The sequence below is a fragment of the Macrobrachium rosenbergii genome, chromosome 31 (assembly GCF_040412425.1).
Source record: "Macrobrachium rosenbergii isolate ZJJX-2024 chromosome 31, ASM4041242v1, whole genome shotgun sequence".
NCBI classification, from domain to species: Eukaryota; Metazoa; Arthropoda; class Malacostraca; order Decapoda; family Palaemonidae; genus Macrobrachium; species Macrobrachium rosenbergii.
In genome coordinates this window covers 18,215,384-18,231,134 of record NC_089771.1, presented here as the reverse complement: position 1 = coordinate 18,231,134, position 15,751 = coordinate 18,215,384, and the positions used below count along the sequence as shown (strand labels likewise).

The 15,751-nt window shown below is 37.6% G+C and overlaps 1 protein-coding gene across 1 annotated transcript in view; it reads right to left on the bottom strand.

Moving 5' to 3' along the window:
- Positions 1-14,456, bottom strand: part of LOC136855300 (uncharacterized) — a 70,100-nt gene extending 55,644 nt beyond the window's left edge. Inside the window, 6 exon segments of the mRNA XM_067132204.1 lie at positions 4,080-4,726; positions 5,134-5,303; positions 6,002-6,123; positions 9,447-9,511; positions 9,514-9,610; positions 14,433-14,456. Coding sequence (XP_066988305.1) covers positions 4,080-4,726; positions 5,134-5,303; positions 6,002-6,123; positions 9,447-9,511; positions 9,514-9,610; positions 14,433-14,456 — 1,125 coding nt within the window.
- Positions 14,457-15,751: the final 1,295 nt, after the last annotated feature.

Below are 15,751 nucleotides of genomic sequence, written 5' to 3'. Positions count from 1 at the left end.
TTTAGACTTTGTGCTTGCTGTGGTTTCGTCTTATGAAATTCGAACGTGTATATACATTTGAGTGATGCTTACTGAACCTTGTTTTTATAATGTAAAAAATTCAAAACTATGTAAGGCATTTTTTCTTCTTTAAATAAAGCCTTTTGGTGAAACACTGGCTGGTGATAACGTACTGGATGTTGTAACTTGGCACTTGGATGAAAATCACCCAACAATTTGAAACATGTTTATACTGCAGAATATTTATTTTCTTTATCATTCCTCTTAGCAAAGGTTTTAAAGAAATATAAGACGGGTTAATGCACTGATTATAGGTTTCTGATTAGGTCTTCCATGCACTGATGGTGCGAAAGGCTTCTACAGGGGTTCCTACAAGATTCAGCAGTTTTAGAAAACAAACATGGCAGTAAGTATTCGCTAGCTTTTCTCCGCAGCTGAGTCCTTTTAGGAAAAACAATCACTGGAGAAATAAGTATGATAACACATGAAAAAATATACCTATCCATAAACCTTATTCAATGGATCATTGGCATAAAATCATGTCGACCTTATTAGGTAAGTAACCCGTAAGAAGGTTGAACCTTTTCCCCGATAATGCAATCTGCCGTAAATTAAAAGACGGATGGTTTCTGGTAAGCGTAAATATATTATGCATTGTATAACCATGTAATGTGTAACCACAGAGATAATGTAGCTCTCTCTCTCTCTCTCTCTCTCTCTCTCTCTCTCTCTCTCTCTCTCTCTCTCTCTCTTTTTTATGGTCTATTACACTGTCGCACATTAATGTTCCCTCTCTTCACATCTCTCTTACACAGTTGCCACAAAAAATGAACAAACATAATTTTGCTCTTTCTTTTTCTTTCTCTCATATATTGACACACACACATATACGCATAACCTCTCTCCGTTTTTTCCTCTCACTCTTAATTAGATGCACACTACTCTCTCATTTCTTTGTACTCTTATTTTCCCGTCACCTTATAACTCTCTCTCTCTCTTCGCATTTCGTCTGTAGTTAAGTAATACATACAACACTGAACTGCAAATTATACCTGCTTACAGATGAAGCTTTTCACTATGATAACGAGGTTTAAGGAACTATTAAGATAAACCATCTGCTTTCTCAAAACATAAACAATCAATCTGACAAAGTTCAAGTAAAACAAACATTGCATCTCTTAACGATGGTGCTGACGTGCTTCAGAAGCTTCGATTTCTGGAAGCGTTAAATAATTGTTAATGAAAGTCCCATTCTTCTACAGAGCGGTGTCACTGATTCACAAAGTTCAAAGTGTTAACCATTTAGAAGCGAATGGTATGAAGGACTGATCAAGTACTGAATAGAATAGAATATAGAATATAGAATTCAGGCCGAAGACCAACCGCTGGAAACTATGAGGTCATTCAGCGCAGAAACGGAAACTGAAAGTAAAAAGGTTTGAAAGGTGGAACAGGAGGAAAACCCCGCAGTTGCACTATAAATCGATTGTTAGGAGAGGGTGGAAAGTAAGATGGAAGAAAGAGATTACGAACGGAGTTACAGTAAAAGGCGATCAAGTACTGAACCTCATTATAAAACGGCTCTAATGAGTTCTTATTATTGAGAAAATTATCAAAAGAAAGGGACCGAAAATAGAAAATGCTCTTTCAGCGCTTCAGCTTTGACGTCACTTCGATTGCGAAACCACAACGTTGCCTGAAAACATTATTTCCACAGATCTGATTTTAGTTTTTGAGATGGATTCATGGCAGATGGTTACTTTCAGTTTTTCCTCTCCCTTTCAACTGACTGATTATCGTTTCGCCACCCTCTCCCCACAAAAAACAAATTGCGCTTATTTTAACGCAGTCCTGAAAATTAGAAAGCATCAAGAGGTGTCACTTCCAACAGATGTTACTGAACAGACTCGTTTTCTCTTGAGTCAATAGATGGCATTTTAAGTTGACTTAACAACAACATCGCCCACCAAATGGAACTTTGACTCCTCTAATTCGTCTCTCCCCTTTCGCTTCAGATGCCACTACAGCAAAATATTGTTCTCAACACTCTGCTGAATAGATGACTATCGAACAAGCCTTTTCCGACATCTGTGTTTGAAGAGTATACCAGTTTTTCAGTGTCACTGGGTCTACCTTAACATACTATGTGCTCCTTGTTCTCCATCGGTCCTTAAGAGCCTTCGTGAGTTCTTCTCTCTATGATTTGGAGGAGGTTGTACCAACACATGAATAAGTGATTGCCCTTGCAATCCATTTTCATTTAGAATTTTACCTCACATAATCCTTCTGTATTCTTACATTCCTCCAGATTCTTTATCCAATTACACTGAAATTTACTAATATAAGACCTATGTACTTCTTTAATGTTTTATTTTTTCGTTTTACACTTTTTTAATGCAATTTTAAAAGCTCCGTTGGAAATCAGCATATTCCCATATTCAACCAGTCGTACAAAGGTTTCCCAAGGCTTGCCCAGTGAAGGTAACGTTCCATTTCTTCCTTGTCTTCCAAAACTTTTCTAGGAGTTCATTTCCGTTCCTGCTATGAGGCTAATTACAAAAACCAAAATTAGGGTGTGCAATGATAAGGTTAGCAGTCATATAAATGTTATCAATATCATCTTTATTATTATGAATATTCAAAGTCATATCAGTGGCAGAATGAGCACCACCAGAATTCATATTCACCTAAAAAGTGAATGTAACGGACTTTAATTATTTTCAGCTTTCCACCACAGATACTGGAAAGGTTTTATTGCTCTCTGAGAGCCATCTCTATCTTCAATATTCTTCATGACTTTTTCCCGTTCATACTCACTTTCTACATAAAAAGACGACTGGATAGGTCACAATTAACGGGAATAACACTGAAATTAATATATCAGCTGGATCCTTGAAACCCACAGGGTTATGCGAAATAAACTTCTTTCTCTTCATTGCTGAATGGAGAATCCACTGTCATCTCTGTATCAAACCCATATAAGTAAAAATGCGCAATTAAGTTTTCTGTACAGTCGCTACAGCGTACAATGTTGTATGAACCGCGGCCCGGCGGTGGCCTATCCTATATCGTTGCCAGAAGCACGATTATGGCTAACTTTAACCTTAAATAAATAAAAACTACTCAGGCTACAGGGCTGCAATTTCGTATGTTTGATGATTGGTGGGTGGATGATCAACATACCAGTTTGCAACCCTCTAGCCTCAGTAGTTTTTAATTTCTCAGGTCGGACAGAAAAAGTGTGGACAGAAAAAGTGCGGACAGAATAACGTGCGGACGGATAGACAAAGCCGGCACAATAATTTTCTTTTACAGAAAACTAAGAAGGTATACGTTCAAATCCTGAGTAGGGTAGACGTGCTTATTGAATGGAATTTAACTGAACTGAATCCTTTATTTCTGATATAAGCCATATATATAATGACCTTTCTGGATCTTGCGTCTTGCTTTTAGTTTGGTTATCAAGCATCTTTCTAATTGTCCTTTTTCAGGTCTTCAAGGACTCGAATGCGTTGTTTAGATTCTTCTTTGGCACTTATCTTAATGGCGTTAGTGTTCATAGATTAATATCCTCTACTCTCTTCACTTTTTATTTTGTTCATTATTCAGTGTCTTTATCGCTATGGAAACCAGAGTTCCGTATACGGAAAACTACTTTTACAAAACTAACACCTTTAGACAGATATCTTTTAAATATCTTTCCTTAAATAAATTGTAAACATTTTCTAATAATTACTTATTGATGCATAATAACATAGAAAAGTATATGGGGAATACCTGGAAAGAGAAATTGATTTAAACCAAATTTTATTCTGAGTTTTACATTACAGCAGTTTTTACCTTTTACAAAATCTGGTTGTAAGAATTCAACTTTGATTGGCCCCCAAAGTATATGAATAAAACCTCTATTTTTTTTAATTGCTTCATAGAAGAAAAATTTTAAAAAATTGCAACAGTTTTTTCTTGAATTCTCTACATATCAGGAGAACTGTTGCATAGAAATTTAGATAAAAATTTTGTTCATCTAGCAAGAACATACAGACGATCATATGTCGCCACGGCATATCTAGATAGTGTTAGCATTCAGCATCAGGATCAGCTTTGCATTTAGCCAAGTTTGAGGTTGTACAGGTGTTCATTTTGCCATTAAAGTGCAAACCAAGAGGGCACATATGCTCCTTTGGCTTCCTGTGGACGCATGTGAAATAACGTCTACAGTCCCGTGGATGGGCAAATATTCCAGTGCGCTTTGGGCATTTCAATTCACATTCTTCAACTGAGAAATCTTCCTCTGAAGAAGACTCTTCACTCGAGGAACCTTCTTCTGAAGAAGACTCTTCACTTGAAGAAGCTTCACCTGAAGAAGAATCTTCACTCTCAGAACCTTCTCCTGAAGAGGGCTCTTCAGTTGGTGCCACTGTAGGCAGTCGAGTTGGCTGAGCTTCAGTTGGAGGCTGAGTAGGAGGAACTTCTGTTGGTAATTCGTTACAAGGCTTGCCGTCTGGAGTTAGATATTTTCCAGTTTCACAAGAAACTGACTGGGGTAAAGTGCAAGTCAAAATATGCTGGTTCCAGACTAATCCCTCTGGGCAATTCAAGACTGAAGGTCCTGTAGGGGCGCACTGTATGAACTTAGAACAGTCAGAAGGATGTTGAAGGTAAGCTCCTAACTTGCAGTGGACGACACATCCTTCTATCAAACCACTAGTTTGGCCAACACGGACGACTGTCGGAAAGATATTTTTATTAGTTAATGAGCGAGACATCACAATGTCCACATAATCCCAAAGCTGAATGAACTTCATCTTAGGATCATGACGCTAATGTTTGAAACTGCCAGCACACTTCTATGAATGATTTGAAAACTTATTTAATACAGCTGAACCAAAAAAAAAAAACAATTCCAATATTCTTCAGATGGTTTTACATAAGATGTATTAAATATTCTGATAAGAATAAAATCGTGAGTGCTGTCGGCGCTTCTAAATCTGAGTTTTACAGAGGAAGCAGCCACCTTCAACCCACCTATTACGTTTAACACATTTTTTCTGAAATATCAGATTTCAATAACGTTCTTCCACACTGAAAGCATACAAAAACATGAGGGTAAGAAAAAAAAAATTAAAAAATTACCTTTTGCATGGGAACCACTAAACGCCAATGCAACAATCACGAACAGTGATGTCTTCAAACAACCCATTTTGCTCTTTTTTGCCCGGTCTTGTTCGCTCAAGTGGATGGGAGAGACAAAATCAGGCAGCTGGATACTGAATTCGCTCTCCTGACTGTGACAATAAGGTCCCCTCAACGGAAGTTATATACACGAAGGTATGGGCATTTCTGACGTCATACAGAAATTAAAAACCACTTTGATTTACCCGTTAAGCTTACCTCTTCAACTATCTGATTAAGATTAGGAACTAATTGGAGATGGTAACAGGCACCTTATGGCTTATCATTTGCTAATAAACAAGAAAAACTCAAATTTGATGACTTTAATCTTTATAAAGATTACGTAATTTAGGGAAATTATGTCATAAGTGATGATAAATAAAAATCGGTTATTAGTCTCTTAATTCTTGGACCCGTTTCCTGAAAAATCCAATATGCCTTTTCGACCTCAACTCAGGAAGACTCGGATACAACAGAGAGGGTCAAGATCTTTTGGAGACACATCTTCAGACATGAGAAATGCTTACAGGAGGTTGTTCCACACAGCTAAGTTAAGAAAGGAAAGTTGGGTCGGAACAGAAACTGGATGGGCTATCATCAAGATAAGCTTAATGCTGTCAGAACAAAGGCCACTTGAACATCCACTGTTTTGACAATGAGGCTAATAATCTCACTCAAGTATGTTATTGTTTAGAAATTGGAAGGTAGCATCTCCTGGAACCAACCCCTTAAGTTTAAAAAAAGAACAGATAAATAAATAAATAAATAAATAAATAAAATATATCTACATACATACATACATATGTATATATATAAATTTCTGACTCACATCAGGATCGAACCCAGGCCTTTCAATTGAAAGGTAAGGGCGCTGCCCACTAGGCCATACACGTCTATAAGAAGTTGGGACCTGAGAGCTACTGCATCCAAGGAATTACCTGGGCAAGCTAACTGCTTGCATATCAGCGAGATTTCGCCAACTTCCCGAGTCAGCAATACCCAGTTGACGGCATTTCATTCGAATTATCCCTTCTGAGTGAATACGATAGAAATAATCAACACGCAATCACGTGTGGAACAGAAATAAATTTCTGACTCACATCAGGATCGAACCCAGGTCTTTCAATTAAGAGACAAGGGCGCTGCCAACTATGCAGTTGGCTTGCCCAGATAATTCCTTGGGTACAGTTGCTCTCAGGTTCCAACTTCTTATTTATGGCCTAGTGGGCAGCGCCCTTGCCTTTCAATTGAAAGACCTGGGTTCGATACTGATGTGAGTCAGAAATTTATTTCTGTTCCACAGGTGATTGTGTGTTGATGTTACACAAGCTTCTTCAACAGAGCGGTGTCACTGATTCACAAAGTTCAAAGTGTTACCCATTCAGAAGCGAATGGTCTGAAGGACTGATTAAGTGCTGAATAGAATAGAACAGAATATAGAATTCAGGCCAAAGACCAACCGCTGGAACCTATGAGGTCATTCAGCGCTGAAACGGAAGCTGAAAGTAAAAAGGTTTGAAAGGTGGAACAGGAGGAAAACCCCTCAATTGCACTATGGCTCAATTGTTAGGAGAGGGTGGAAAGTAAGATGGAAGAAAGAGATTACGAACGGAGTTACAGTAAAAGGCGATCAAGTACTGAACCTCATTATAAAACGGCTCTAATGAGTTCTTATTATTGAGAAAATTATCAAAAGAAAGGGACCGAAAATAGAAAATGCTTTTTCAGCGTTTCAGCTTTGACGTCACTTCGATTACGAAACCGCAACGTTGCCTGAAAAGATATTATTTCCACAGATCTGATTTTAATTTCTGATATGAATTCTTGGCAGAAGGTTACTTTCAGTTTTTCCTATCCCTTTGAACAGACTGAATATCGTTTCGCCACCTTCTCCCCACAAAAAACAAATTGCGCTTATTTTAACGCAGTCCTGAAAATTAGAAAGCATCAAGAGGTGTCACTTCCAACAGATGTTACTGAACAGACTCGTTTTCTCTTGAGTCAACAGATGGCATTTTAAGTTGATTTAACAACAACATAGCCCACCAAATGGTACTTTGACTCCTCTAATTCGTCCCTCCCCTTACTCTTCAGATGCCACTACAGCAAAATATTGTTCTTAACACTGTGCTGAATAGATGACTATCGAACCAGCCTTTTCCGACATCTGTGTTTGAAGAGTATACCAGTTTTTCAGTGTCACTGGGTCTACCTTAACATACTATGTGCTCCTTCTTCTCCATCGGTCCTTAAGAGCCTTCGTGGGTTCTTCTCTTTATGATTTGGAGGAGGTTGTACCAACACATGAATAAGTGATTGCCCTTGCAGTCTATTTTCATTTAGAATTTTACCTCACACAGTCCTTCTGTATTCTTACATTTCTCCAGATTCTTTATACAATTACAATGAAATTTATTAATATATGTACTTCTTTAATGTTTTATTTTTTCGTTTTACACTTTTTTTAATGCAATTTTAAACGCTCGGTTGGAAGCCAGCAATTTCCCATATTCAACTAGTTGTAGAAAGGTTTCCCAAGGCTTGCCCAGTGAAGGTAACGTTCCATTGCTTCCTTCTCTTCCCAAACTTTTCTAGAAGTTCATTTCCGTTCCTGCTATGAGGCTAATTACAAAAACCAAGAGTAGTGTATGCAACGATAAGGTTAGCAGTCATATAAATGTTATCAATATCATCTTCATTATTATGAATATTCAAAGTAAATGGCAGTGCGAGAATGAGCATCACCAAAATTCATATTCACCTAAAAATTGAATGGAACGCACCTTAACTGTTTTCAGCTTTCCCCCATAGATACTTGGAAGGTTTTATTGCTCTCCTTTAGTGCCATCTCTATCTTCAATATTTTTTATGACTTTTTCCCGTTCATACTTACTGTACATTTTATATAAAAAAGACGACTGGATAGGTCATAATTAAGGGAAAGAACGCTGGAATTAATACATCTGCTGGATCCTTCAAACCCACAGCGTTATGCGAAATTAACTTCTTTCTCTTCATTGCTGAATGGAGAATCCACTGTCATCTCTGTGTCAAACCCATTAAGTAAAAAAGACGACGAAGTTTCTTCGGCGCAATTGAGTTTTCTGTACAGCCGCTACAGCGTATAATGCTATATGAGACGAAGCCCATGAAACTTTATCTACGGCCAGGTGGTGGCCTATACTATATCGTTGGCAGAAGCACGATTATGGCTAACTTTAACCTTAAATAAATAAAAAATACTCAGGCTACAGGGCTGCAATTTGGTATGTTTGATGATTGGTGGGTGGATGATCAACATACCAGTTTGCAACCCTCTGGCCTCAGTAGTTTTTAATTTCTTAGGTCGGACAGAAAAAGTGCGGACAGAATCAAGTGCGGACGGACAGACAAAGCCAGCACAATAGTTTTCTTTTACAGAAAACTAAGAAGGTACACGTTCAAATCTTGAGTAGGGTAGACGTGCTTATTGAATGGAATTTAACCGGACTGAATCCTTTATTTCAGGTATAAGCCATATACATAATGACCTTTCTGGATCTTGCATCTTCCTTGGAGTTTGGTTATCAAGCATTTGTTCAATTGTTCTTTTTCAGGTCTTCAAGGACTCGAATGCGTTGTTTTGGTTCTTTTTTGGCACTTGACTTATCTTAAAGTGTTCATAGATTAATATCCTCTACTCTCTTCAATTTTTATTTTGTTCATTATTGAGTGCCTTTATAGCCATTTGAACCGGAGTTCCGTATAAGGAAAAATACATTTACAAAACTACACACATTTTAGGCAAATATCTTTTAAACATCTTTGCTTAAAAATTTGTAAACTTTTTCTAATAATTGCTTATTGATGCATAATTTCATAGAAAAGTATTTGGCGAATAACTGGAAAGAAAAATGGATTTAAGCGAAATTTTATTCTGAGTTTTACATTAACAGCAGTTCTTACATTTTACAAATATTGGTTGAAAGACTTCCACTTTCATTTGCCAGCAAAGTATATGAATAAAACCTCAATATTTTTTTAATTGCATCATAGAAGAAAAATAAAAAAAAAAAACTACAACTAGTTTTTCTTGAATCCGCTACATATCAAGAGAACTACTGCACATATATATGTCAAATTTTTGCTTATCTAGCAAGAACATACAGACGATATGTCGCCACGGCATATCTAGATCGTGTTAGCATTCAGCATCAGGATCGGCTTTGCATTTAGCCAAGTTTGAGGCTGTACAGGTTTTCATTTTGTCATTAAAGTGCAAACTAAGAGGGCACATATGCTCCTTTTGGCTTCCTGTGGAGGCATGTGAAATAACGTCTACAGTCCCATGGATGGGCAACATTCCAGTGCGCTTTGGGCATTTCAATTCACATTCTTCAACTTGAGGAATCTTCCTCTGAAGAAGACTCTCACTCGAGGAACCTTCCCAGTTGAAGACCTTCACTTGAAGAATCTCTCACCTGAAGAAGAATCTCACTCTCAGAACCTCTCCTGGAAGAGGCTCTTCAGCTGGCGCCACTGTAGGCAAAGGGAGTTGGGTAGCCCAGGTTGGGAGGAACTTGCTGGTACCTTGTTACAAGGCTTGCTGTCTGGGGTTAGATATTTTCCAGTTTCACAAGAAACTGGATCAAAGTGTCAAAATATGCTGGTTCCAGATTAATCCCTCTGGGCACCCAAAGACCAAAATCCTGGGTAGGGCGCACTGTATGAACTTAGAACAGCCAGAAGGATGCTTGAAGGTGTTTCTCCTAACTCCGCAGGACGACACACATCCTTCTATCAAACCACTAGTTTGGCCAAATACGTGGGATGACTGTTGAAAGATACTTTTATTAGTTAATGAGCGAGACATCATAACGTCCATTATAATCCCAAAAGCTGAATGGAACTGTCTGGGATCATGACGCTAATGTTGAAACTGCCAGCGCAGTTCTGGCGAACGATTTGAAAACTTATTTAATACATTAACCAAAGAAAAAAGTAATTTCAATATTTTGAGATGGGTTATAAGATGTATTAAATATTCTGATAAAAATAAAATAGTGAGTGTCCGACGCTCTAAATCTGAGTTTTACAGAAGAAGCTTAGCCATCTTTAACTCACCTATGATGTTTAACAGATTTTTTCTAAATATCAGATTTCAATAACGTCCTTCCACACTGAAAGCATAAAAAAACATGAGGGTATGAATAAAAAGAAAAAACTGAAAAAAATTACCTTTTGCATGGGAACCACTAAACGCCAATGCAATAATCACGAACAGTGATGTCTTCAAACAACCCATTTTGCTCTATTTTGCCCGGTCTTGTTCGCTCAGAGTGGATGGGAGACAAATCAGGCAGCTGAATACCGAATTCGCTCTCTCCTGGCTGTGACAACCTCAGGTTCCCTCTGTTTTTGGAAATTGCTCATACCCGAAAGACATAGGCATTTCTGACGTCATGAGATTCAAAAATGCTTTGATTTATATATTGACTTGCCTCTTCAGTATCTGATTAAGATTGGGAACCTTCATTGGAGGTGGGAGCAGGTATATGTAACTTATCGTTTGCTAATAAACAAAGAAAAACTGAGAATTTGATGATTTTAATCTTTATAACTGATTCACGTAATTTAGGAGGTGAGTGTAATATGCAGAGTGATGATAAGTAAAAATCAGTTAATAGTCTTTTAATTCTGGACCCTTCTGAAAAATCCAATGTGCCTTTTCGATCTCCAACTCAGGAAGATGGATACAACAGAGAGGGTTAAGATCTTTTGGAAACATCTTCAGACATGAGAAATGCTTATAGGAAGTTGTTCCACACAGCTGAGTTAAGAAAGGAAAGTTGGGTCGGAACAGAAATTGGATGGGCCATCATCAAGATGAGCTCAATGCTGTCAGCACATGGGCCACTTGAACATCCACTGTTCTGACAATGAGGCTGACAATCTCATCCAAGTATGTTATTGTTTAGAAACTGGAGGGTACCGTCTCCTGGAACCAACCCCTCAAGTTTAAAAAAAATGGATAAATAAATAAAGATATATATACGTAGATATATACATATTATGTATACACACACACATATATATATAATATATATATATATATATATATATATATATATACTGTGTATACATATATATATATATATATATATATATATATATATATATATAATATATATATATATATATATATATATATATACTCTCTATATATATATATAAATTTCAATTACTAACACAAATATTGACTTTATTCTCCATATAATAAAGCATAAATACCTTTTATATCTGAACTCACTTTACCCAGGGAATAACTAATATTCAAAAGGTAATTATATATATGGCTTATGTATACGGCTTTCGGGTTTGATACAGATATGACATTGGATTCTCCTTTCAACACAGAAGAAACAGAAGTTTATTTCGAAGGACCCTCTTAAGGGTAAAGGAAACACAGATGTTGGATCTCAAGAATGCAGATATAATACTTTTCTGGGAAAATTTTTAGCCTGTTTTGTAAATAACCTTTTTCAATTTGCTGTAACTCTAATGATTTCGAGTAACTGAAAGACGCCTTTGATATGGCACCTCAAATTTCTTAAAGAACCCGACATAAAAAAGGAAGGAATATGTCTTCTTGACATTGCCATATTGTTAATGATAGTGGCGTTAGCCAAATATTATTGTTATTTTTCTCTCTGTTTGTTTTAACTATACCTGAATTGCTCAATTAAAGCCATAGAAGATTATTTTAGACTTGTGCTTGCTCTGGTTTCGTCTTATGAAATTCGAACGTGTACATACATTTGAGTGATGTTTAATGAACCTTGTTTTTATAATGAAAAAAATTCAAAACTATGTAAGGCATTTTTTTGATAACGTACTGGATGTTCTAAACATGTTTATGCAGCAGAATATTTATTTTCTTTATCATTTTTCATAGCAAAGGTTTAAAGAAGTATAAGACGAGTTACTGTATTGGTTATAGGGTTTCGATTAGGTCTTCTATGCACTGATGGTGAGGAAGTTTTCTATAGGGGTCCCTACAAGATTCAGCAGTTTTAGAAAATGAACATGGCAGTAAGTATTCAAGTGTTTTTCCTGCAAAGGCCCTTTGCATGGAAAACAATCACTGGAGAAACAATCATCATAAAATATGAAAAAGGTGCACCTACTCAGAAACCCTATTCAATGGATCATCAGTACAAAATCAAGTCGATTTAATTAGGTAAGTAACCCGTAAGAAGGCTGAACCATTTCTCAGATAATGCAATCTACTGTAAATTGAAAGACGGATGGTTTCTGGTAGCGTACATATATTGTGCAAATAGAGCAACTGCCATTGTGTAACCACAGCATAATGCAGCTCTCTCTGTTTTCGCATTTCGTCTGTAGTAAAGTAATACATATAACACTGAACTGCAAAATAAAGCTGTTTACTTATGAAGGTCATCATTAAGATATTGCAGTTTATGGAACTAATAAAATACACCAACCGCTGTCTCAAAACATAATCATTCTGAAAAAGGTCAGTGAAGACGAACACCTGCTATTATTAACGATGGTGCTGACATGCTTCATAAACTTCGATTAATGGAACAGTGTAAACTAACTATTTTGATGAACTTCCCATTCCAGGAGATGCTAAACAAGCTTCTTAAACATAGCGGTGTGACTGATTCACAAAGTTCAGTGTGTTACCCATTTAGAAACGAATGGTCTGAAGGACTGATCAAGTACTGAATAGAACAGAAGAGAATATAGATTTTAGCCCAAAGACAAAGCGCTGGACCTATGAGGTCATTCAGCGCCAAAACGGAAACTGAAAGTAGAAGGTTTGAAAGGTGGAACAGGAGGATTGTTAGGAGAGGGTGGAAAGTAAGATGGAAGAAAGAGATTATGAACGGAGGTACAGTAAAAGGAAATGAATTCATAGCAAAAGGTTACTTTCAGTTTTTCCTTTCCCTTTGAACCGACTGAACCTGAGAGAAAGTTTATCAACGTTAATTTTAATTTCTTACCCTGAAACTCTAAAAAAATTCCTTCACGAGTTGGCTACATCTACAAGTTCATTTGCTGGGAAAAATATGGCCGCTTCTATATTTATAAAACTCTCTAGTAAGTCGTAAAACCACTTTAGTTTGGGAAGATTACTGAATATCGTTCCTCTCCCAATCCCCAAAAGAAAAAAAATTACGCATATTTTCACGCAGCCCTGAAAACTAGAAAGCATCAACAGGTGTCACTTCCAACAGATGTTACTGAACAGACTCGTTTTCCCTTGAGTCAAAAGATGGCATTTTAAGTTGATTTAAGAACAACATCGCCCACCAAATGGCACTTTGCCTCCTCTAATTCGTCCTTCACCTTACTCTCCAGATGCCACTTGAGCAAAATATTGTTCTCACCACTCTGCTGATTAGATGACTAACGAACTAGCCTTTTCATTTCCCTGCATCCTGCCAAGAGCAACGAAGTCAAAGCTTTTATTTTCTCTCTTCAATGGCCCTCCAGGTGGCACCACAGTTCTAGTTAGCCGTTCACCAACCGAACTATGCGACATTGTATTATTAAAATAATAACAGTAACATTCACGATTCCTCTGCTCTTGTCTGCCTGTTGGCAATGTAGCACATGATTATCCTTCCACAGGTCCTCCCTAAACGGTTCTGTAACACTAACATATTTCTGATTCACTCGTTTCTATATGTTTTTGTAGGTCAATTTGTGCATCATCCCTCTTTTGTCTGATGAAGCCTAAGAGAAAGTCTGTCCTCCACCACTTGCCAGCCAGAGGGTTCTGTAGCACAACTTGAATCATTCTCCACACAGACCAAGTGATTCTGAAGCGCCTTCCTTTGATCACTTCAGAACATTGTTGTCACTAAATGGCACTTTAGCGAAAAACCACCCCCCAATTGCTCAGCTAACAGAAGTTGTTACAGTGGTCGTTTATTCTTCCTGTTACCAATAAAAAGGTTCTGCAATACCAGGTATTAACGCCCTCTTATGCTAATTGACAGTTTTAGGTCAAGCTTATCACTCTCAAAACATTTCGTCAGCACAGGCGGTAGATTTCGTTTATCTCTCCCTTCGCTTACTGAATCGAATTTTATTTTAAGGTTGTCATTTCACTTTCCTGCCAAGTGGTAAGAAAAAAAAGGTATTGATTCCACTTCATAACTTGACTAAACATTTCACAGCAGAGAAAATGCTAATTTTGTTTGTCTCTAGACAGAAAAGCAGAGTATGGCTGCCCCTTCCCTCACCAAGCAGATGGCTCTGTTGCACATATTCGCAACCTCACTCGCCAGATGCCATTGGAGCACCAGAAGTTCCTCCCCAACTCGCCTGGCAAATGGAACTACTGTGTGGAAATATTAATCCTAATCCCTACCACCTTGTGTGACCCGCGAGGTTGCTGAGGTTAAAAAAAAAATTTAAAAATGCACCAAAGTTTCTTCGGCGCAATCGAGTTTTCTGTACAGCCGCTACAGCGTATAATCAAGGCCACCGAAAACATATCTATCTTTCGGTGGTGTCGGTATAATGCTGCGCGAGCCGCGGCGCACGAACTTTTAACTACGGCGGTTGCGGTGGCCTGCCCTATATCGTTGCCAGCTAATGATTATGGCTAACTTTAACTGTAATAAATAAAACCACTGAGCGCAGAGGGATGAAATCTGGTATGTTTGATGATTGGAGGGTGGATGATCAACTTATCAATTACAGCCTTCTAGCCTCAGTAGTTTTTAAGATCTAAGGGCGGAGAGAAAAAGTGCGGACGGACAGACAAAGCCGGCAAAATAGTTTTCTTTTACAGAAAACTAAAAACGGCGTGATATTCCTGCACGATGTTTGTTTTTCCTAAGTCATGAAATAGGCAAAATTATAATTTCACGGGGATTAGGCTCTATCTTTCAGCGAGAGAAAGATCGCCAATTTCATGCCTTACTAAAGAGAACAAACTCTCGAGGGGCAGGAAATGGTGAAAATGCTCGTGCATACTTAATCAGGTTCCCTCTCCTAAGAAGGACAGAGAGAGAGAGAGAGAGAGAGAGAGAGAGAGAGAGAGAGAGAGAGAGAGAGAGAGAGAGAGACGGTTAGGGGGAGGGAGGTGAGTCAATATCTATCAGACTAATTATTGACGGCAACATCTTTACGAAGCGAGAAAGATAGAAAAGGGTGGATGAAAACATTGAGGGAAACAGTTTAGGAAATCTTGCAACAAATCACACCATAAATACTGTGTTTTTTCTCCATAATTAATATTAGATAGCAATGCTTCCTTAAAACATGTTATGGCACCGTCCCGTTTTCTATGATACCAAACCCAAAAGGCCAGGACGGCAGCAATTATATATGTCCCTTTGCATTAAGTTATCCTCAAGGTAAGGTTAAAACAATTTCTTTTTTTGGGGGGGCTTAATATTTTTGAGTATAAGAAAGTCATCTGTGTACAAGTGATAAAGATATAAACAACCAAGTACTACAAACAAGCTTAAAGGAGATGGGTTGATTTTAAATTTAGGTACAGAACAAGAATTTGACGGGAATGTGAAGAGTAAAGCCAAAATTAACTTGTATC